At 42.9% G+C, this 24877-nt stretch overlaps 1 protein-coding gene across 1 annotated transcript in view; it reads left to right on the top strand.

Moving 5' to 3' along the window:
• Positions 1-20204, top strand: part of LOC144607598 (epsilon-sarcoglycan-like) — a 37365-nt gene extending 17161 nt beyond the window's left edge. Inside the window, exons 6-11 of the mRNA XM_078424521.1 lie at positions 8501-8654; positions 12001-12212; positions 12504-12530; positions 17443-17631; positions 19875-19901; positions 20165-20204. Coding sequence (XP_078280647.1) covers positions 8501-8654; positions 12001-12212; positions 12504-12530; positions 17443-17631; positions 19875-19901; positions 20165-20204 — 649 coding nt within the window. The remainder of the gene's footprint in view (positions 1-8500; positions 8655-12000; positions 12213-12503; positions 12531-17442; positions 17632-19874; positions 19902-20164) is intronic.
• The last annotated feature ends 4673 nt before the right edge of the window (positions 20205-24877 follow it).

Genomic DNA, 24877 nt, shown 5'->3' with positions numbered 1-24877 from the left:
GGCAACCATAACCTGTGTGAAGAACCCAGTTACTGTTGAGAATTAACCTCCTGCCACATATATTAGATCTGGCTTTTCAAACATAGCACAGCTTCATTCAGAATTACCTCTCTGCAGATGGGTTGCTGATACTGACATTAGTAGCTTCATTGTTGCTTCTTCACGTGGTTGTCCATAGTTTCCAATACATAGAACGTTGAACAGTACAACACAGGAACAGCCCCTTCCGCCCACAAAGTCTGTGTTGAACATGATGTCAAGACCAACTCTTATCTGCCTGCACATGATCCATATCCTTCCATTCACTGCATATCCATATGCCTATGCAAAAGTCTCTTAAATGCCACTATTGAATTTGCCTCCACCACACAAAGCAGCAATTGCCAGGCTCAGTGTAAAAAAACGTGCTCCTCACATCTCCTTCAAGCTTTTCCCCTCTCGCCTTAAAGGTATTCCCTGCAGCGTTTGATATGTCCATCCTGAAGAATAGGTTCTGGCTGTCTACCTCCTCTGTCTATGCCTCTCGTAATTGAATATACTTCCACCAGGTCTCCCCTCAACCTCCTGCAGCCCAGAGAAGACAATCCAAGTTTGTCAGAGGTAGATAAATTGATCTCTGCAGAATGATGCTGATCCACTCAGTAGAGTCTGCAGTGAAACAATATGAACTGATTGTTTATATATGTTGATAATACATCAAAGCAGGTTTAAGGTAAGAGGAAGGAGTTTCAAAGGAGAAAGCTTTTTCTTACACAGAGAGTGGTTGATGTCTGAAATTTGCTGCCAAAGGAGGTGATGGATTTGGTTGCAATGGCTAGGATTTGGAGGCGTATGGAGCCATACAGCACGGAAACAGGCCCTGCAGCCCAACTCGGCCAAGCTGACCAAGATGTCCCATCTAAGATCATCCCATGTGCCTACATTTGACCCATATCCTTCTAAACATTTCCTATCCATTAACCTGTCAAATGTCCTGCCTCAACTACCTCCTCTGGCAGATCGTTCCATATACCTCTGTGTAAAAATGTTGCCCCTCCATTTTCCCATTAAATATTTCCCCTCTCATCATGGTCTTGATTCCCTTCTCTGGGAAAAAGACTATACATTCACCTAATCTATTCCCCTCATCATTTTAAATACTTCTATGAGGTCATCCCTCAGCTGCAACAAATAAAGTCCGAACCTGTCCAACCTCTCCCTGTAGCTCAGACCCTTGAATCCTGGCAACTTTCCCGAAAATCTTCTCTGCACTTTTCCCACCATTTGGAGAGGGGCTTGAAAAGGAAGGAGATGGACAATGCAGGCAAATGAGATTAGTATAGATAGAAATGAAGACAGACATGGATATGTAGGCCAAAGGCCCATTTCTGTGCTACACAACTCTGTTACTCTATGTCTCTATGTCTCTATTGAAGATAATATATAGTTATTAACGCCACATTCAAGATGTTTGTTACATCAAATCTTTGAAGTAACAAATTACTAAAGAGATCTATTGCCCATTACTTCTTCTACTAAATGCCATGAAAATCCCAGTTGTTTTGGCAATTGGATGGGAGAATCCCTGAGGAAATCTGCCCAGTGCTAAAAGATGCAATACACTTTTCAAAGAGTTGCTCAGCCAGCATAGTGTCCTTGCACAGCTTTAAGGAGAGAGGGACAACGTTTAAAGGAGATATGTGGAGCAAGTGTTTTACACAGAGTGGTGGGTGCCTGGAACGCGCTGCCAGGGGTGGTGATGGAGACAGTTACGGTAGTGGCATTTAAGAGGCTTTTCATGAGGCATGTGGATGTGGGTGGGGGGTGGGTGGGGGGGGGTGGGGGGTCACGTGCAGGCAGAGGAGATTGTTATCTTGGTATCATTGTGTGCCAAAGGGCCTGTTCCTGTGCTGCCCTTGTTTTGCACTGTGACTCTCTGTTCAACAAATGTTATCTGTCTAGTTGCTTTTTTATCATTTTACTGAAAGAGGCTCTGCCTTAGGAATAAACTGTTGCAAACACAATGCCTCTGACGGATACAAATTGAGTAATATAATAATGTCAAAAGAATTGGAAAATCCGCCTAAACTATTTCCATGCTTGTACTCAGATGAACATAAAAAGAGCATGAAAGTCAAAAACAAACTGCAGATGAAATGTGCAGGAAGGAACTGCAGATGCTGATTTAAAAACCGAAGATGGACACAGAAAGCTGGAGTAACTCAATGGGTCAGACAGCATCTCTGGAGAAAAGGAATAGGTTAGGGTCCAGACGGTTTCCAGACCTCCACCCTGAAGAAGGGTCTCGACCCGAAACGTCACCTATTCCTTTTCTCATGTGATGCTGTCTGACCCGCTGAGTTAATCCAGCTTTTTTTGTCTAACAATCTACAGATGCTGAAAATCTGAAATAAAAGCAGAAAATGCAGGAAAGACTCAATGGGTCAGGCAGCATCGACAAAAAGAGAAAAAAATAGTTAATGTTTCAGATGGAAGGGGTCCTTTATTCATTTAAGAAGGGGATTGATTGTATAGATTCATACTTATGTTGAATTGAAAACTGACTGATACATTAAATAGAAAATTCGCGAGGAAGATAACGATGAAGCAATTGGTTAGAAGGAGAAACTTGTTAAAGAAATTTGGACATGTGTACAGGAGTGAAAGGAATATATTTCTATGTACTTCACAACTGTATTTAAGACACCTGCCAGTAACGTTCAAGAATTTGCTACCCATTTTCTCAAGTATGGTGCATATACCTGCATACATCTCTATTTACAATACAATACAATACAATACAATATATCTTTATTGTCATTGTACAGGGGTACAACGAGATTGGGAATGCGCCTCCCATACGATGCAATAATTTAGTTAATTTAACCAACAGCAACCCAACGAAACAAATTGTAACAGTTTTAAGACAGAATAAAGTGCAAGTAGATCTGTGCCGGATCACTGTGCGATGTGACCATCCGGCTCAGCAGGACCGGTTCATAGCAGCTATGGCCCTGGGGATGAAGCTGTTCCTGAGTCTGGAGGTGCGGGCGTAGAAGGCCTTGTATCGCCTGCCCGATGGAAGGAGTTCGAGCAGACTGTTGCAGGGGTGTGAAGAGTCTTTGTGGATGCTGGTGGCTTTTCTGAGGCATCGTGTGTTGTAGATGCCCTCCAAGTCTGGTTGCTGTGTTCCGATGGTCCTCTGAGCTCTATGGACTACCCGCTGCTTTCCTTTCTGCCTCCATGCAGCTGAGGTACCACACAGGGATGCCATGCGTTAGGATACTCTCTATGGTGCAGCGGTAGAATGTCGTCAGCAGCTGTTGGGGTAGACCAGACTTTTTCAGTGTTCTTAGGTAGAACAGTCATTGCTGTGCCTTCTTGACCAGCGCAGCAGTGTTATTGGACCATGTTAGGTCCTCCGAAATGTGAGTGCCCAGAAACTTGAAGCTGGACACTCTCTCCACACTGTCCACACTGTTCACCCAGATTGTGGGGAAACAGGGAAGAGCAATGGTCCTAACACCCTGCGACCAGTCATGAGGCAGATTCATGTCCTCCTTTCTCAGTAACAATGTCAGTTCCTTGTTCAACCCAACAAGCAACAGCAGATGAGATTGGTTTAGTTTGACACCATGTCCAGCACAGGCATTGTGGGCTGAAGGGCCTGTTCCTGTGCCACAATGTTCTGTGCAATTTGTTCTAAAACAGTTTAAACTTATTTGGGAACTATTTCTGTGGTACCTTGTTAAGAGCTTTATATATTTATGGCCAAGATCATCAACACAGAGTGCTTTAATAGAGCCCCTAACATTATTTTTAATCTGTAGATGCTAGAAACAAACATAAAATACTGGAAACAATCAGAAGTATAAACAAGAACTGAAGGAGAAAAAGAGAATCAATATTTTTTGGATTTTAGACCTGTCTTCATAACATACATCCATGGCATCTGACTTATCTATAAGGAATTGCTTTAGGTTTGAAGGTTCCACGATTAAATCCTTCTCCCGTTACATGTAAATCTGTAGGCAAGGTCAGTTGTCATTGTAGAAGGTTGATATGGAAGGAAGATCTTAAACTAACTTTGCTCTGTCGTATCTTCTCTTTCTCACATCGGGCAAATGTTAATCAAATTTTGATTATTGAAATAAACTTCAGGCAAATGCACGAGTTTTCAGATTTTACAATACCTGCAGAAGAATTGGTAATAGACAATAGACAATAGACAATAAACAATAGGTGCAGGAGGAGGCCATTCGGCCCTTCGAGTCAGCACCGCCATTCAATGTGATCATGGCTGATCATTCTCAATCAGTACCCCTTTCCTGCCTTCTCCCCATATCCCCTGACTCCGCTATCCTTAAGAGCTCTATCTAGCTCTCTCTTTAAATGCATTCAAAGAATTGGCCTCCACTGCCTTCTGAGTCAGAGAATTCCACAGATTCACAACTCTCTGACTGAAAAAGTTGTTCCTCATCTCAGTTCTAAATGGCCTACCCCTTATTCTTAAACTGTGGCCCCTAGTTCTGGACTCCCCCAACATTGGGAACATGTTTCCTGCCTCTAACGTGTCCAACCCCTTAATAATCTTATACGTAATGTGATATAGGAGTTCTACCTGCTGCACCACTGTTATGGATACCTTGTATGAATTATTCAGAAGGAGTGATGTGATGTGATTTGTACGGCCTGCCCTGACACTGGGAGAACATTGATAGATTTTTCTTAACGATGTCACTTTTAGTACCAGTAGGTGGCACACATATAAAGGAAAATGAATTCTACGTGATTTTGTCAAACTTCATTTCTTTGAAGCTGATTAACATTGCAAACTGAAAAGATCACTCAAAGGGCACATTTCCCACCTGAGCTCACGAAACATTAATAATAATTATCCAGTCAATTTCTAAAGTCTATTGAAACCTTTCCCACCACAAACAACTGTAAATTCTGCCCCAAATTCCAGCCTGCATTTGGCTCAACCAGAACTTAAAATTGGGGCAATTAAACAAGCTGATTCATGTGAATTATTTTATTTTGCACGGATCTATGCCTGGAAACAGGCCCTGCGGCCCATCAAGCTCACACTGACCATCGATCACCCGTTCACACTAGTTCTGAGTTATCCCATTTTCTCACCCACTCAATACACACTAGGGACAATTTACAGAGACCGATTAACTTACAAATCTTCACGTCTTTGGGATATGGGAGGAAAACGGAGCACCCGGAGGAAACCCTTGTGGTCACAGGGAGAACGTGAAAACTTTACACAGGCAGCACTCGAGGTCAGGATTGAACCCGGGTCTCTAGCGCTGTGGGGCAGCAGCTCTACCAGCTGCATCATTGTGAGTTCCTCGAGCACTTTGTGTTTTGCTCAAGGTTCCAAAATCTGCAATCTCTTGCGTCTGAAATTTTAACCCATCACTGTTGATGATGTCAGTTCAGTTCAGTTTAGTTTATTGTCACATGTACCGTGGTACAGTGAAAAGCTTCTGTTGCATGCTATCCAGTCAGCGGAAAGACAATGCATGATTACAATTGAGCCATTATAGCGTATAGATACATGATAAGGGAATAATGTTTAGTGCATGGTTAAGCCAGCAAAGTCCAATCAAGCATAGTCCGAGGGTCACCAATGAGGTAGATAGTAATTCAGCACTGCTCTCTGGTTGTGGTAGGATGATTCAGTTGCCTGATAACAGCTGGGAAGAAACTGTTCCCGAATCTGGAGGTGTGCATTTTCACACTTCTATACCTTTTGCCTGATGGCAGAGGGGAGAAGAGGAACTGGCCAGGGTGCGACTCGTTCTTGATTATGCTGCTGACCTTGTCGAGACAGCGTGAGGTATAAATGGAACCAACAGAAGGGAGGTTGGTTTATGTGATGGTCTGGGCTGCGTCCACAATTCGCTGTGATTTCTTGCGGTCTTGGATGGAGCTGTTCCCAAACCAAGCTGGGATGCATCCTGATAAAATGCTTTCTATGGTGCATCTGTAGAATTTGGTGAGAGTTGTAGGGGACATGCCGAACTTCCTAAGCCGTCTTAGGAAGTAGAGCTGTTGGTTTGCTTTCTTGGTCATTTCTTCAATATGGCTGGTCCAGGAGAGGTTGATGGTGATATTGACTGCTAGAAATTAGAAGTTCTCAACCATCTCTTCTTAAGCACCATCATTGCAAACTGGGGTATGTGCACCTTTTCACTTCCTGAAGTCGATCACTATCTCCTTTGTCTTGCTGACATTGAGAGAAAGATTGTTGTCCCAATACCAGGACACAAGGTTCTCAATCTCCTTTCTGTGCTCCATCTCATCATTATTTGATATCCGGCCTACAATGGTGGTGTAGGCTGTGAATTTGAAAATTGAATTGGATTTGCACATGGCTGCACAGTCGTGGGTGTGTGGCTGCAAGGGTCTCGGCCAGAAACATCACCTATCCCTGTTCTCCAGAGATGCTGCCTGACGTGCTGAGTTACTCCAGCACTTTGTGTCATAAGGTACTCCAAGGGTGCTTTAAATTAGAATAATGAGGACCACACAAAGAGTGAGTTACAATGAAAATGTAAGTAGTGGATATTGGCAAGCTAAGACTTTGTGAAAATGGAATATCTCCAGCCTGAAGATTCAAGCTGGAAACAGCTATTTGGAAAGTTTAACCCAGTGTTTGGTTCTGGCTGTGGGTGGCATAGTGGCATAGCTACTAGAGCTGTTACATCACATCTACTGAGATCTGGCTTCAAACTTGATGTCCGGTGCTCTCTCTCTATGTTGACTACGTACATTCGCCCTGTGATCGCGTGGTTTTCCCCATAATCTCTGCTCTCAACTCACCTCACAAAGGCAGGAAAGTTTGAGTTTCTGTTTAAGTTTAGAGATACAGCGTGGAAACGAGGCCCTTGTTTGGTCTGGGCTGACCATTGACCACCTGGCCACACTAGCCCCATGTTATCCCACTTTCTGTATGACTCTGTGACTCTATGCATCATTCTCTGTTGTCCTTCACTATGATATTAAGGGAAACACACAAATCCCATATACAACTGTGTGTGCAAATGGGGTCTTAAGAAAAGATACTGTCTGGGCTGCCACGTGACCATCTAGAGGCTAACCATAAGACACACACCCTGCAGTGGGCCTGCCTCGACTGAGGGTGTCTTGTGATAAAAGGCCGAAACACCCAGTGACGTTGAGGTACACAACTGAAGATGTGTCTGAATGGTAGCAACATCACCTAGTGGTCACCCCCAAGAACAACACCAGTTAATTGTAGTGCAAACCTTAGAGATTGCAACATCTAGTCCTACTAATCAATCAGAGGTATTGGTACATCTTGTTGTGTTGGGATTAGTGATGAAGCTTTTGATTATTGTCCTGTGCTGCATCACCGGATATCTTTCTAAATTTGCAACTGTGCATCCACTCTCTGAACTCCAGCACTATCCTATGGCGCAGTATTGTCACCAAAGATACTAGAGGAGCAAGATGAACCACTCCGTCGAAATCGCCTATACTGAAGTGTAGTTCGCTAAGGAGCGTAATGTCCGCCATTTTAGTAAGCAAAACCCGCCTCTCGCAGTGTAATCAGTGTTTTGGTGGGACAGTATGTGTGATGATACCATTAAAATGCAGAAAATTTCTCAGCTATCAATTCACAGATTTGTGTTATTTTTCTTTTAAAATGTTTCTGCAAGTTTCTGCCTACTAAAATGGCGCCATGACATACTACGGTTTTTAGGGTCGAGTGGTCTATCTTGCTCTGCTCTATTATCTTTGATTGTCACCATTAAATTTGGATAACTAGCCCAAGACCTTGACAGTTGATGCTTAGATGTGAGCTCAATTTCCACTGCGGCCGCTTGGGAATTAAAATCGAGGTAATAAAAAAAAATCAAGAATAAGAGAAGACCAATAAAAATGGTTGTGAATCTATTGCAGGGGTTATAGATTGTGGAATGTTTAGATCATAGCGTTATTCTGCCCCAAAACAGGTTACCTGGCCCATTGAGTCCATGCCGACCTTCAAGCAATCATCCACATTAATCCTACATTAATCCCAGGGATGGGTATGTGCAATAATCAAAAGCTTACAGTTTGATCTATGTGTAATTCTAGACCCACTAATGAGTTGGCTGCCATTTTAAATGGTTTAGCAAGCTGCTGAGGCTTGGATGGACAACAATGTATACACCCCCTGAACAACGTTGGTATACTTTAACGTCATACTGACAGTAACTGCATGGTTATTTATTGTTCCGCAGTTCAATATCCATAAATGTCTGATATTTTGTGACATTCTAAGATAACAGCAGCAGCTTGTTGTTGTGGATAACTGCTTAGAGCATATTTTTAATGCAAATAATAGAAATATTCTGAGGTTTTACCAAATGACGTCTAATTTTGCCTGTGCCTTTGCCAATTGAACGAGGAGTACACTTTCACAAATGTGCAGTTTAAAATATGCCTTGCATTATATATCTCATTGAGAAATGCGTAACTTGATGTGCTTGCTTTGCAGTGTGTATGTAAAGGTTGGTTCCAACATGCCCTTCCCTTCTTGCCTGGAGGAGGAAGTATTTGGAGGAGAACAATGCAGCGACCAATTTGGACCCAACAACTGTGAAGACACGTTCAGTCCTCAGTTCATTGTTGATTGGTGCAATATCTCATTGGTACGTTTTGTTATTGTAGAGTAACATTTTGATTAGTTATGGGGGTCAGGGGTTATGGGGAGAAGGCAGGAGAATGGGGTTAGGAGGGAGAGGTAGATCTGCCGTGATTGAATGGCGGAGTAGACTTGATGGGCTGAATGGCCTAATTCTGCTCCTATCACATATGATCTTATGACATGAACATTTTGTAAAAGTTATCAATAACACTGAAAAGCACTGCAAATACTTGCTCTGTTTCTCCTTGCATAAGAGTTACAGTACAGTATGGTTTAGTTTAATGTCACGTGTACCGAGGTACAATGAAAAGCTTTCGTTGCGTGCTATCCAGTCAGCGAAAAGACAATGGTTACAATTGAGCCATTTACTGTGTATAGAATAGAGATTTAAGAGTGTGGAACGATTGTAATATGTGATTGTAGATCTGCTTCTGCGGCTAGCACGCAAATAGTCTGCTGGGGTGGGCGCCATCTTGGAAGCACCAAATTTCTGGTTGTAAAGAATCCAAGTTCTAAAGAATCACTGGAAATCGAGCCTGCATAAATGTTTTTGTGTAAAATCTTGACTGGAAAAGAAGTGAGTGCAGAATTGTATTCCTAGTTATGATACCTTGATGAAATTTTGCAGTGGGCATTGAACAAAAGGACATGAAATGTTGTAGTGAGCAGTGAACAAACGGCGTGGAATTTGGCGACACTGCATGTTGCTCTGCTGATCATCCAGGCAGCAGGGGGCTCCTCTCAGCTGATCATCCAGGCAGCAGGGGGCTCCTCTCAGCTGATCATCCAGGCAGCAGGGGGCTCCTCTCAGCTGATCATCCAGGCAGCAGGGGGCTCTTGGCATGCCGCCTGGTTACTGCACAAGTGGGTGAAAACCATTCATCCGCAGATGGTGGAAGTCTGAAGTGAATGCAGAAATTGCTGAAAACGCAGACGGGCATTTGTGGAAAGAGAAAAAGAAACCCTTCAGGTCGATGACTCTTTGTCAAAACTGGGAAAAGGAGAAAATAAACGAAGGTTAAATTACCGTTCGTTGGTGGAGGATGGATGCAATAAAGGGAATATCTCTGAGGGGAAATGGTCACGGTTGCCATGGGGAGTGGTTGTTGATGATTTAACCTGGATAATTGTTTAATATAAGTTGTTTTGTCTGAGTGCTCCAGCTTACTCCCGTAGATGTGTTGGAAGGTTCACTGGCTGTTATACAGTCCACTCAATGCAGGTCAATGGAAAATAGGGGAACTGATGGGCAAGTGTTAGAGGGAATGAGTCGCAGGGAATTACAGAGAGGGAGAATGGGACAAATGGGGGTTGATTGCCATGGAGCCAGCATGTTCTGGATGGTCTGAATAGCCCCCTTCTGTGATGTTATAGGTCGGAGATCGTAACATTAAACAAGTCCGAGGCGGGATTTTCGCAGATGTTCAATTCCATTTACTGCTTCTCTGTAAATGGTGATTTCCAGACCTGCAAGGGACAAGATATAATTCAAGGCATCATTCAGGCACAGGCTGGGAAGTGGCAGGCATCTTTCAAACCATGAAAACCCACGGAAGGAATGTGGCTTTCACGGTTCAAATGATCAACAAAAGAAAGTCTTTTTGACATTCAAATAAATTACTATTCCCATCATCAACATCCTAGGGATCAACACTGATCAGTGACTCAAAAGGAAGATTACATCCATACAGTGACTTCAAGACCAGGCCATTTATTGGATATCCTGCAATGAATGCCTCATCTCCAGGCAACTTAAAGAATTTCCACTCTCTACAAGGCAAATGTTAGAAGCATAAAGAAATATTCTTATTTGATTGGTAACTCAACCACTACCACTGGATATTCATTCTTCACACCACGGGTGCGTGACACCTACAGAATGCAGTCACTCATCCAACCAACTCCACTGGCACCTCTCGGATCAGTAACTCCACCACCAAGAAGGGAATGGGCGGCAGGTTCATGGGAACACCACTACTTGCAGGTTCTCCTCCAAATCACACAACTTTGTAAATATATTGCTGATCTTTCATCATTTCTATGTCTACATTTTGGAACTCTTGGAACTGCACAGCTGTGGAGGCCAAGGCAATGGGTATTTTTAAGGTGGAGATTGATAATTTCTTGATTAACGTGGGTGTCAGGGGTAATGGGGAGATGGCAGGAGAATGGGGTTGAGAGGGAAAGATAGATCAGCCATGACTGAATGGCAGAGTACACTTGATGGGCCGAATGGCCTAATTCTGCTCCTATCGCTTGTGAAGTAATGAACTACCTCCGCAACACCACTGTGAAAGTAGAAACAAGGAACTGCACTTGCAGGTTTACAAAACAAGACACAGAGTGCTGGAGTAGCTCAACAGGCCAGGCAGCATCTCAGGAAAACATGGATAGGTGATATTTTGGGTCTAGAAGAAGGGTCCGACCCGAAACATTGCCTATTCATGTTCCCCTGAGATGTTGTCTGTCCTGCAGAACTAATCCAGCACTCTGTCTTCAAATGTAAAAATACCTTCACCGAAGGACTCTATTAGTACAAGGGGGTGGTTCACCGTTGCCAACTCAAGTTCAGGGCCATTCATGCTGGCCTCGTGAGTAATTCACAGATCCCAAAAAGTGAATATTTCTATAAATGACTTCAAATTAGGAACTGAGATTGAAATAAAGTGCTTAAGTGGATTATTGGTATTGGTTTATTATTGTCATCTAGACTGAGATATGGTGAAATGCTAATGTGATTGACATAGCTGGTAGAGCTACGACCTCGCAGTGCCAGAGACCCAGGTCGATCCTGACCTCAGGTGCTGTCTGTGTGGAGTTTGCATGTTCTCCCTGCGACCGTGTGATTTTCCTACAGAAGCTCTGGTTTCCTCCCACATGCTAAAGACGTGCAGGGTTCATAGGTTAATTGGCTAATGTCAATTGCCCCTTGTGTGTTGGGAGCGGATGAGAAAGTGGGATAACATAGAACTAGTGCGAATGGGTGATCGATGTTGGGCCTGGATCCACTGGGCCGAAGGGGCCAGTTTCCATGCTGTATCTGTAAACTAAAAGGTTTACGAAGGAGTGATAGAAGTCATCAAGGAAAATTCACACATATACAGTCGTAGAGTCATACAGCGTGAAAACAGGACCAACTCGCCCACGCGGACCAACATGCCCCATCTCCACCAGTCCCACCTGACTGCGTTTGGCCCATATCCTTCTAAACCTATCCTGTCCACGTACCTGTCTAAATGTTTCTTAAAAGTTGAACGTAAAACATTTCTTAAATGAAATATAACATATTAATATCCCTTTGTTTATAACGCAGACACATTAAGTAATCCATCTTATATTTTTCTTGACAGATTGATAAATCCAAACCAGATTCACCAGAGGTCACGGTGGTTCCTGGGGACGGTGTCCTTACACATAGTGGAGAATACGATCCTCCTCCAGATTTCCTTGAAGCCAGGGACTACTACATGGACTATGTGGTCACAATAACAGTTCCTTTAGCAATTGGTCTATTTCTGAGTCTCATCCTTGCTTACATAATGTGCTGCCGTCGAGAGGGAGTGTAAGTTTTCTTTTAAGAATGTACATCTTGGGGAAACATAAGCCTTACGAGGTGACCTTAAAATGTTATGATAGAAGTCAAATTGATGAAGAGGATCCTTTCTGATGTTAAATTAGGCACTTTTGACTGGATTGACTAAATTGTCTTGACTAAATTACAAGTGAAAAACTGATTTCAATGTGGTGTTCAGAATGGGTTTCTCCTCATTTTGATTTCAGTTGAACTTCCAATGATTTCCCCTTTCCTTTATTCAAAGTACTATTGACACCTTTTTGTTTTGTGAAATTGCAGGGAAAAACGAGATGGAAAGACTTCGGAGTAAGTTGACTTTTCTCTTCTTTCATATTATTTTGAACAATGGGTATTTTGAAGACATTGTATCAACTGTATTAATTTGCAGAAACATTAATTTGCAATGCAAAATGTTCACTGTTTAATCACCAATGATAAGACGTTAACTGAAGTATTTACAGGAATACATCAGAAGAGAAATAATTGTAAAGAGGATGCATATTGGCAATTTTCAGAGATGAGAAAGCCATTAGTGATCGATGCTGGCTACAGTTTGTGACAGTTCCAGTGAAATTAAAGTTGGTGATGGCTTTGAAATCTAATTTACAAGGGTTGGAGGCAGCTGCTAATGTAGTCTTTAAACAGGCCTTCATGATCTCCCAGTTGCCAGACATTTTAACTCCCCCTCCCATTCCCACATAGACCTTTCTGTCCTGGGCCTCCTCCACTGTCAGAGTGAGGCCAAACGCAAATTGGAGGAACAACACCTCATATTTAGCTTGGGCAGCTTACCACCCAGTGGTATGAATATTGATTTCCCTAATTTCAAGTAACCCTTGCATCCCCTCTCTCCGTCCCTCCCCCACCCTAGTCGTCCTGCTAGTTTCACTGTTCTTATCCCTTTGTTTTTACCTCTTCCGCAGCTTACAATCGACGATTGTGAGCTCTTTCATCGTTGTCTCCTTTGTTCCATACCTTTTCACACATCTAGTTTCCCTCTGCCCTGTCTCTCAGTCTGAAGAAGGGTCTCGACCCGAAGCATCATCCTTTCTCCCTTTCTCCAGAGATGCTGCCTGACCCTCTGAGTTCCTCCAGCTTTTTGTGTCGGTCTTTAATGTGGCAGGGACTATTGATTGCAGACAAGCACATTACTGCTTTCATTTTGTCTGCAATGAGTTAGTCTAGAATAGTAATGAATACCCCCTTCATCGTGCTCCATTACCCTCCAAGCAGATTTACAAGCTTATTTAATGTCTCCTTTTCAGTTCTAATGATAGGTCTCCGACCTGACACACAGACACTGTTTCTCCTCCATCAGGTGCAGCCCGCTCAGCTGCGTGTTGCCAACATTTATATGTTTGGTTTTAGATATCTTCGTGTCAGCAGCTTTGTTTCTCAAATAGTAATTAATGCATTGGCTCATGTGTTAAAGCAGGTACTGAAGCATTGGTTGCCATGGTAAACAACATTGTCTGCTTTTCTACCGTTCTATTCGTAGAGCCAACGGCATGGATATCGTTTCAATATATAGTGCTTAATTTGAAGAACCATCTGGGTCACTGTTACATTTTTGTGGCTATTTAGGGAACAGACTTATCCTGTACCAACACTTCCTCCTTAACCACTGTATGATTTGGTGCAAACACTTCACTGGTTTTACACTTCAGCATGCACGTGGTTGTGCTCGTGATTGAAAAACGTTAATCTATTGTGAAGGTTCAACTTCAAAGATTACAATTATGAAATATCCTGTTGGTGAAAATAACATAGTGGGGTGGCACGGTGGCGAAGTGGTAGAGTTGCTGCCTTACATTGCTTTCAGCACCAGAGACCCGGTTCGATACCGACTACCGGTGCTGTCTGTACGGAGTTTGTACGTTCTCCCCGTGACCGCGTAGGTTTTCTCCGAGATCTTCGGTTTCCTCCCACATTCTAAAGACGTATAGGTTTGTAGGTTAATTGGTTTTCCATAAAGGTAAATTGTCCTTAGTGTGTGTAGGGTAATATTAATGTGCAGGGATCGCTAATCGGCACGGACAGGGTGTGCATACTGGTACAATCTAAAATTAAAAGCTTGGGATAGAAGGTTTAATTCCATACACGGAAAAAGCAGTTTGGCTGTGACAAGATGAGGCACAAACTGGGGAAGAGTCAGGCAGAGGTGGTACGTTTAAGTTTCACTCCAGTCTACAGAGGCTGTGTTAAACAGATGGTATGAGGTGTCCTTCCATTCAGGTAGCAGAAGGGGGGGGGAGGAAATAACGGCAGATCCTGGGATGTTGGATCTACGAAGCACTTTGCAATTAGGATTACATACCAAGCTCATGGCTGCTGTGTGAATGGCCATGTTAATGCCTTTGTGGGATGAGAAAAAATGAGGACAACATGCACCAAAAGTAGAATGGCATTAGCTCCATGCTCAGCAAAATCCCTGGATGCAGTTTATTCTAATACACTGATGCTTTTAAAGACAACGAAATGTAATGTCGCCTCTTCTGTAGGAGACCAGAGAAAATACTTTTGGGGTTCACTTCAGTTTGAATCTATTTCCTTGTTTTATGTGCAATCTTGTAACATTATTTTGATGTATTATGTATGGATACACAGTTATAGAGTTATGCAGCACAGAAACAGGCCCGATGGACCATCGTCCATGCCGACCATTGATCACTCGTTCACTTTAGTTCCATGTGCAGGAGCTAATTAACCTTAGAGGCTCGAAGGACCAAATGGCCTACTCCGGCACCTATTGTCTATTGTATTGTGTACACATACAAAATGATGGTCGTAGTCATAGTGTGTAGGAAAATAACTGCAGATGCTGGTTCAAATTGAAGGTAGACACAAAATGCTGGAGTATCTCAGCGGGTCAGGCAGCATCTCAGGAGAGAAGGCATGGGTGACATTTCGGGTCGAGACCCTTCTTCAGACTGATGTCATGGAAGGGGGCGGGACAAAGATAGGTTAGAGTAGGAGACAGGAAGACAGTGGGAGAACTGGGAAGGGGAGGGGAAAGAGAGGGACAGAGGAACTATCGGAAGTTAGAGAAGTCAATGTTCATACCGCTGGGGTGTAGCAGAGAACACAGGTTTTTTGGCCCAACTTGTCTATGTCGACCATGTTCCCAAACTGAGTTTAGTTTAGATTAGAGATACAGCGTGGAAACAGGCCCTTCGGCCCATCCAGTCTGCGCAGACTAGCAAACACCCCCTACACTAGCATTATCCTACACTCTAGGGGGAATTTACAATTTTACCAAAGCCAATTAAGCTACAAACCTGTACGTCTTTGGAGTGTGGGAGGAAACTGTAGATCTCGGAGAAAACCCACGCAGGTCACGGGGAGAACGTACAAACTCCGTACAGACGGCGCCCGTAGTCGGGATCGACCCCGGGTCTCCAGTGCTGCGTTCCCTGTAAGGCAGCAACTCTACCGCTGCGCCACAATGCCACCCTTGATTCTCCATATAAAAATAGCATCTTACACTCATAATTTCAATTCCAGTAACCACATTAAATGAACATAGTCCACTCATTAGCAAAGTATTTCCATCTGGCAAGTATGACCAATTGTTTAAAATTATTTACATTTAAGCTGGTAGTAAATGTTATCAGTATGGAAATGACCCATAGTTTGAAAACTGCTGGACTTCATAGGTCAATGGTCTCGTAATTTATGTCATAGAGTCCTATAGTCATAGAGTCAAAGAGTCTTACAGTGTGTAAACAGGCCCTTCGGCCCAACTTGCCCGTCCAACATGTCCCATTTACACTAGTCCCACCTGCCTGCACTTGGCCCATATCCCTCTAAACCTATCCTATCCATGTACCTCTCTAAATGTTGCTTAAATGTTGTGAAAGTACCTGGCTCTCCTACCTCCTCCGGCAGCTCGATCCGTACACTCACCACCTTTTACATGAAAAGGTTACCCCTCAGGTTCCCAATAAATCTTTCCCTCCTCACATTAAACCTATGTCCTCTGGTTCTCGATTCGCCTACACTGGGCAATAGACTCTGTGCATCTACCCGATCCATTTCTCTCATGATTTTGTACACCTCTATAAGATCACCCCTCATCCTCCTGTGCTCCAAGGAATAGAGTCTTAGCTTGCTTAACCTGTCTCTATAGCTCTATTATGTGTAAAGCTGCATACTGTTGCAATAGATATTTAAATACATAAATTAAAGTGTTTGAGTATAATAACTTTGTAAATAACTCTTCCAGATTGATCCTCAAAGCCTTAAATGGGCCCTTTTCTAAAGAAAGTAATTTTCAAAATCCTCAACACTTCATGGATGACCTTGACAACACGACAGCCTTATCGGCTTGTACTTGCTGGAATTTAGAAGATTGAGCGGAGATCTTATAGAAACTTACAAAATTCTTAAGGGGTTGGACAGGCTAGATGCAGGAAGATTGTTCCCGATGTTGGGGAAGTCCAGAACAAGGGGTCACAGTTTAAGGATAAGGGGGAAGTCTTTTAGGACCAAGATGAAAACGTTTTTTTTCACACAGAGTGGTGAATCTGTGGAATTCTCTGCCACAGAAGGTAGTTGATGCCAGTTCATTGGCTATATTTAAGAGGGAGTTAGATGTGGCCCTTGTGGCTAAAGGGATCAGGGGGTATAGAGAGAAGGCAGGTACGGGATACTGAGTTGGATGATCAACCATGATCATATTGAATGGCGGTGCAGGCTCGAAGGGCCGAATCGCCTACTCCTGCAACTATTTTCTATGTTTCTATGACAGCAATCTTACCTAGAAAACACAATCTTACCTACTCAACCACCCCATTCCCAGGCTACTGTGGGCACATCCGAGTTTGAGTTTGTGATGGAGTTTCGTGTTTGCTCGTTGTGTATGTGTTTATGTTAAAACAATATTTAAAAGATATTCGGACCTGTACATGGATAGGAAAGGTTTAGAGGGATATGGGACAAACACGGGCAGATGGGACTGTTGTAGATGGGGCATCTTGGTCAGCATGGGCAAGTTGGGCCGAAGGGCTGGTGTCCGTGCGCTATGACTCTATGCCTGTATGACCCTGACTCTCATGAAGGAACTTCATGAGAGTCAGGATCAGAAACGTCCAAGATTCTCAGCTGAATGAGATTCCCGTTCTAGCAGTTAAAACAAATGTTGTTTTCAGTCAATTTAATATAAATACAAGTAAAAAATAAAAATTATTATTATTGATCTTTTTCCTTTTCTTTTCAGTATTCAACTTGTCCATCACCATTCGATTCAGCATGATACCAATGAACTCAGGGACTTGGCTAAATGCAGGGATGGCTTGCGACCTCTATCCACTCTCCCCATGTTTAATGCAAGGACTAGGGAAAGAGTCCCTCCACAAATCCCTTTTCATTCTGACACTTCCCGAATTCCTCTTATCATGGACCAACAGTAAGTTCCCATTGTTTAAAAGGAACGTGTGGCCTGTGAAATATACAAAGCATTGCGAAAAATTAGTGCATTGCTTGCATGAAGAATTAGTGCATCTTTCCACATCATATATTCTACGTCAATAGTTTGTTTGCTGAATGAGGATGCTATATCTAAATTATCTTTCAAATCAAGTCAACTGGAACTAACAATTAATTTAATCGCAATGCGTACTGTGAATATTAATTTGGTGTCTTGGATAAGTAACTACAATGAGAAGCCAGACACTGCAACATTCTCACTTCACTGACATTTAAAACATTGAGAAGTTTATTCATGAAATTAGCAAATTGTGTGGATTTAAAAATTAGTTTGACTCCAGACTGGAGTTAGATTGCGACTAACAGTAACTAACATTCATTTAAAGTACATTGAATATTGTAAACTAAATTCCAATATTGGACTTGAAGCCACATGGGTGATAGACTAGAAGCAGCAAAGAGCCAAGTGCTGTCAAAGAGGGAGGTATTAGAGATACATCATTAACCTCACAGAGCCAGAGAGGATAAAGGAGAGAATTGTGGATTGAAGAAATGCAGCAGGGTCAGTAATTAAAAGAGGACCGGACAAGGCAACCGGCCATGAAGCTTTCTTCACTGCCTGCTGTACCTATATGCTTACTTTCAGTGACTGATGTACAAGCACACCCAGGTCTCGTTGCACCTCCCCTTTTCCTAATCTAACACCATTCAGATAATAATCTGCCTTCCTGTTCTTGCCACCAAAGTGGATAACCTCACATTTATTCACATAATACTGCATCTGCCATGCATCTTCCCACTCACCCAACCTATCCATCACCCTGCAGCCTCATAGCATCCTCATTGCAGCTCACACTGCCACCCAGCTTTGTATCATCCGCAAACTTGGAGATGTCACATTTAATTCCCTCGTCTAAATCATTAATATATATTGTAAATATATATTACCGCACCGATCCAAGAGGCACTATACTAGTCACCGGCTGCCATTCTGAAAAAGACCCGTTAATTCCTACTCTTTGCATCCTGTCTATCAACCAGTTCTCTACCATGTCAATACCCTACCCCCAATACCATGTGCTCTAATTTTGCACACTAATCTCTTGTGTGAGATGTTGTCAAAGGCTCTTTGAAAGTCCAGATACACCACATCCACTGGCTCTCCCTTATCCATTCTACTTGTTACAACCTCAAAATATTTCCAGAACATTGGTCAAGCATGACTTCCCCTTCGTAAATCCATGCTGACTGACCGATCCTGTCACTGCTTTCCAAATACGCTGCTATAACATCTTTAACAATCAACTCAAAAATCTTCCCCACTAACGATGTAAGGCTAAATGGTCCAAAATTCCCTGTTTTCTCTCTCCCTCCTTTCTTAAAAAGTGGGGTTACATTGGCTACCCTCCAGTCCACAGGAACTGATCCAGAGTCGAGAGAACATTGGAAAATAATCACCAGTGCATCCACGATTTCTAGGGCCACCGCCTTGAGTACTCTGGGTTGCAGACCATCAGACCCTGGGGATTTATCTGCCTTCAGTCCCAACAGTTTACCTAACATAATTTCTTGACTAATGTGGATTCCCTTCAGTTCCTCCCTTGGTCCCCTGGTATTTCTGGGAGATTGTTTGTGTTTTCCTTAGTGAAGACAGAACCAAAGTACTCGTTTAACTGTTATGCCATTTCCTTGTTTTCCATTATAAATTCACCTGTCTCTGATTGTAAGGGACCTACATTTGTCTTCACAAATTGAGTTTACAAAAGGTGCAAAAGATCTTCACAAAAGGCAGAGTTGCTGGCTTTACTGCGCCCGAGACCCGAGTTCAATCCTGTCTACGGGTGCTGTCTGTACAGAGTTTGTGCGTTTTCCCTGTGAACTTCATGGATTTTCTTCAGGATTTCCAGTTTTCTCCCACACTCCAAAGTCGTACAAATTTGTCGATTAATTAGCTTGGTATAATTGGAAATTGTCCCTATAGTGTGTGTAGGATAGTGTTGGTATGTGGGAATCGCTGGTCGGCGGGGTCTTGTTGGGCCGAAGGGCCTGTTTCCCTGCTATCAAACTAAATTAAACTAAATCAAAACGTTTCTCATTGTATCTCGGTACAAGGGACAATTATAAATCAATGCCAATACTAATTCAAAATCTCAATGGCAGAAATTTCTCAAAGGGATCTTAATACAAGTGCGAACACAAACCTTTCATGTTTTTTTCTATCAGGGAACCACACAGTGATCCTTATCCCAGGTAATTATGCTTAATTTATTACCATATTGAAATGTTTTAAAATTTTGTTTACTACCTTTAAGTTGTTAAGAGATTTAATTTTTCAATTGGGTTAAATATTTTTTTTAAGTCATCCAGTGATTTAGCTTGCGAAGCACAATGCAGTGGTAAACTTGGTCACCTAAAACAGATCATTCTCACCACCTAGAGTTCAATGCATGATATTGCAACAATAATCCAATCATCCAACAACATAACTATATTTATGATTTTGTTCTTTGCAGAATCCAGCCAAAGGCTCAACAGCAAAAAGTTATTGGTTAGTATTCAGTAATTAAAGATATAACTGAATGCACTGTTTGGAATGTTTGGAATATATATGTTTAAAATATATGTAACATATTTAATATGCATGATTTAAAAAAAAAAAAGAACTGGATTGGCTATTTGCATCTTGAGCTGATTCAATTAGTTCACAGCCGATGTATTTTTTTAAAGCTGTGTTTACATATTAGCTTTGTATCGATAGAACCTTCCCAACAAAATATATCAGTCTAAAGAAAAGTGATCATCGGGCTGGCTTTGATTTTGTTCTTTGCCTTACTTTCATTCATTTGTTCTTTGTTCCTTTTCATATCTTTAATTTACCTCTTCCCTGACTTTCAGTCTGAAGAAGGGACTCGACCCGAAATGTCACCTATTCCTTTTCTCCAAAGATGCTGCCTGATCCACCGAGTTACTCCAGCATTTGGTGTCTTTCTTCAGAGCTGTGTTTTTTTAAAGGAGTCAAAAGAGAGGTATTGCAGCCTGAAGAAGGATCCTGACCTGAAATGTCACCTATCCATTCCCTCCACAGATGCTGCCTGACCCACTGAGTTAATCGGCACTATATTTATGACTCAAAATGTCAGCATCTTCAGTTCCTTGTGATTACAAATTATATCAGTGCAGTTTGAAAGTTTCAAGCTATCTCAGCTACCTTTAGTGGATAGATCTGGATTTGCACCATGCTTTGTGTGAAGAAGTGCTAGCTGACATCTATAATACTAAAACTCTTGTTTGTTTGTTTGTTTGTTTGTTTGTTTGTTTGTTCCTGAACTACAGCCAAAATGGTGCACGATAGCACGGTGATTTTAGGTCCACCTTACTCACCGTTGTCCCCTTGGTGCTAATGGAAGAAGTTTCATTGACATCGGGGTTATATTTTTTAAGTTATTCACATTTTAAAGTTTAAATCTATCTCCTAGGGAGGAAGAGGGAGGGAGGGAGGGGGGTTGAGGGTGATGGGAGGGGAGGGGAAGGGGGAGGGGGGGATGGGGAGGAAGGGGAGGGGATGGAGGAGGGAGGGTAGAGGGGGGGAGGGAAGGGGGGAGGGGGAGGGGGGGAGGGGGAGAGGGGGGTGGAGAGGGGAGGGGACGGGGGAAAGGAGAGAGTGCTGTACCATTGCAGGAGAGGTTTGGGCCCAACGGGTCCGCTTGGTCTAGTTATCCTTAAATATCGCAGATCTAATACGATGCTCCCTGCATCTCCCAGAAGCGGAAACAATTTCCATCTGCCTTAAGAAATTGTTTCATTATTATGAGCACCACAATTTAGTTATTACTGGATAGGCTATAATCAACTATAATAACAATGCCATGTCTGTGTAGCATTTTCTTGTAATTTACCTCCTTTACTCCTATGTTAGTTTAATAGATCTAAGCTGCACTCGGTCTGAGATTTTGGCCCAAAAATGAATAGTACGTTGATGGAGATTTAATTTCACCTTCATTGTCATTAACGTCACCAATTGTCATCAGACTTGTTTTATATTCCAGCCCCTTTGCAATAAAAGCCAATAATCATTATAGATTTTAATTACTTTCTGTACCCATACCTTGGTGTCTGTAATTCCGTAGATAGACCCTTGAACATCTCCAATTGTCCAGTTTCCAGGACTATCAATGCCACTTTGCATCCATCAATGCTACTGACTCTATTACCTAACCTGCAGTATCAGTGAAACTCAGTTAAAAGCTCATTTTATTAGAAAAAAGCTCTCATTCTTTCAAGCAAGTTATTTAAAAATGTAATGAAAAGTTGAATTTGCACTGGAGATATTTTGGGGACAACACCATCAATTAGAATATGGATCCATTAGCTAAGTGGGTAAGAACTTAAAATGTTGAATGGTATCCAGTTGGACCTTCACTGATTAAGAGTGGTAGGAAGTAGACATGCTCATCACATTTAAAAAGTACTTGGATATGCACTGATATTTCAAAAGGAAAAACACAATGAGTTTTATTTTGCTACAGTCACCCTACTGCTGCACGGCTCTTTTTGACCATCACAGACTCAGTGGGCAGAATGGCCTCCCTCTAGAAATATATCCTGATGATGTGCAGCAAAAATGTTCAAGCTATTGTTGAATAATATACCATTGTTGTATGATACCATTTAGCTCTGAGGCCCGCCATGTCCCTTTTTAATGATTACTAGACCAAGTGGACCCGTTGGGCCCATACCTCTCCTGCATTGGTGCAGCACCCTCTCCTCCCCCCCTCCCCTCCCTCCCTCTCCCCCTCCCTCTTCCCCTCCCTCTCCTCCCCCCAGCTCCCCCCCTTCCCCTCCCCCCCTTCCCCCCCCACTCCATCCCCCTCAACACCCCTTATCTTCCCTCCCCCCCATCCCTCCACCTCCCTCCCTCCCTCCCCCCCTCCCTCCTTAGGAGATAGATATAAACTTTAAAATGTGAATAACTTTAAATATATAACACTGATTTCAATTAAACTTCTTCCATTAGCACCAAAGGGGCGACGGTGAGCAAGGTGGCCCTAAAATTGTTGCGCTATCGTGTACCGTTTTGGCTGTAATTCAGGAACAAACACACAAACAAACGAGAGTTTTAGTATATAGATATATCCCATATATTTGTATTTTGCTATAACCAATGGTTCAAATCTTCTGTTTTTAAAGTCTGCACTTCAGGTACAATAATGCTATGTTTTGCTCTCTAATTGTGCACAGGTTTGGGGCTCCCTTCAGGGCATGAGCAAACTTGCTGAAGTTCTGCACACACGCTCCCTGCTGACGAGATCACTGCACTCCAATGCTGGAGTCCGGTGACGAAACACAAACTTCCACAGGTTCCTGGTACTCATACTGGGAGATCAATCCTGAACAAACCGCAAAGTGCTGGTGCAACTCAGTGGGCCGGGCAGCATCTGTGGAGAGAATGGACAGATGTCAGACCTCAAATCCAATCCCATCGTCCGTCCATTCCCACCACAGATGCTGCCTGTTCCACTGAGTTCCTCCAGCACTGTTTTGCTCAAGATTCCAGCATCTGCAGTTCCATTTGTCTCTGTTCTTCTTGAGCTGGGACTAACGTTGTAGAGGATTATTAAACCCATGTATTAGAACATTGATGAATGAAAGGCAAGGGATGAAAGGCAAGGGTGTAAGGTAACACTTTTTTTAATGAGTTAATTTGGATCTTTTGTTTGCTTGTGTTTTAAATAACTATTTAGAAAAAAATTAAACCATGTTTATTATAATGGTTAATTTGTATCGTGTTTTGCATGGCTTATACATCGATCAGCCAAAACATTATGACCACTGACAGGCAAAGTGAATGATATTGATTATCTTGTTACAATGGCACCTGTCAGGGGGTGGGATATATTCGGTAGCAACTGAACAGTCAGTTCTTGAAGTTGATGTGTTGGATGCAGGAGAAGTGGGCAGGAGTAAAGACCTGAGCGACTTTGACAAGGGCCAAATTGTTATGGCCAGACAACTGGGTCAGAGCATCTCTGAAACGGCAAGGCTTGTGGGGTGCTCCTGGTCAGCAGTGGTGAGTACCTACCGACAGTGGTCCGAGGAGGGACAAACCACAAACCGGCGACAGGGTGTTGGGCGCCCAAGGCTCAACAATGCGCGAGGGCAATGAAGGCTGTCCCGTCTGGTCCGAACCGACAGAAGGTCTACTGTGGCACAAGTCACAGAAATTTTTAATGGTGGTCACGGGAGGAATGTGTCACAATACACAGTGTATTGAACCCTGCTACGTATGGGGCTGCACATGGAGAACCAACAGCATATTAAGTAGGTGGTCATAATGTTTTGGCTCATCAGGTCATAATGCTTTGGCGGATCGGTGTATGTTTGTGGATGTTTAGGGACTTTCGCAACCATTAAATCTCTGACAACGTCTAACATCTGGAGAGCGTCTTAACCCTCCCTTGAGTATGTCCGATAGTGCAAATTCTTCCAGGGAACTTGTTCTAACCTGACTGAAGCCTGAGGAGGGTTATAATTATTACCTTGAACCAGGTCCGAACCCTACTCAGGAGACTTGGAAAATTGTGTGCAGTTCTGATCACTGCACTATAGGCAGGATGTGGTAGCGCTAGAAAGTCCTCAGAAGACTTAGGAAAAGGGAAAGTACAATGAGATCTGGGTGTCCTAGTGCATCAGTCACTGAAAGGAAGCATGCAGGTACAGCAGGCAGTGAAGAAAGCCAATGGAATGTTGGCCTTCATAACAAGAGGAGTTGAGTATAGGAGCAAAGAGGTCCTTCTGCAGTTGTACAAGGCCCTAGTGAGAACGCACCTGGAGTACTGTGTGCAGTTTTGGTCTCAAAATTTGAGGAAGGATATTCTTGCTATTGAGGGCGTGCAGCGTAGGTTTACTGGGTTAATTCCCGGAATGGCGGGACTGTCATATGTTGAAAGACTGGAGCGACTAGGCTTGTATACACTGGAATTTAGAAGGATGAGAGGGGATCTTATCGGAACGTATAAGATTATTAAGGGGTTGGACACGTTAGAGGCAGGAAACATGTTCCCAATGTTGGGGGAGTCCAGAACAAGGGGCCACAGTTTAAGAATAAGGGGTAGGCCATTTAGAACGGAGATGAGGAAAAACTTTTTCAGTCAGAGAGTTGTGAATCTGTGGAATTCTCTGCCTCAGAAGGCAGTGGAGGCCAATTCTCTGAATGCATTCAAGAGAGA

This window comes from Rhinoraja longicauda, chromosome 29 (assembly GCF_053455715.1).
Source record: "Rhinoraja longicauda isolate Sanriku21f chromosome 29, sRhiLon1.1, whole genome shotgun sequence".
NCBI classification, from domain to species: domain Eukaryota; kingdom Metazoa; phylum Chordata; class Chondrichthyes; order Rajiformes; family Arhynchobatidae; genus Rhinoraja; species Rhinoraja longicauda.
The sequence above is the reverse complement of the archived record's forward strand: the minus strand, read 5'-3'. Positions and strand labels throughout refer to the sequence as shown.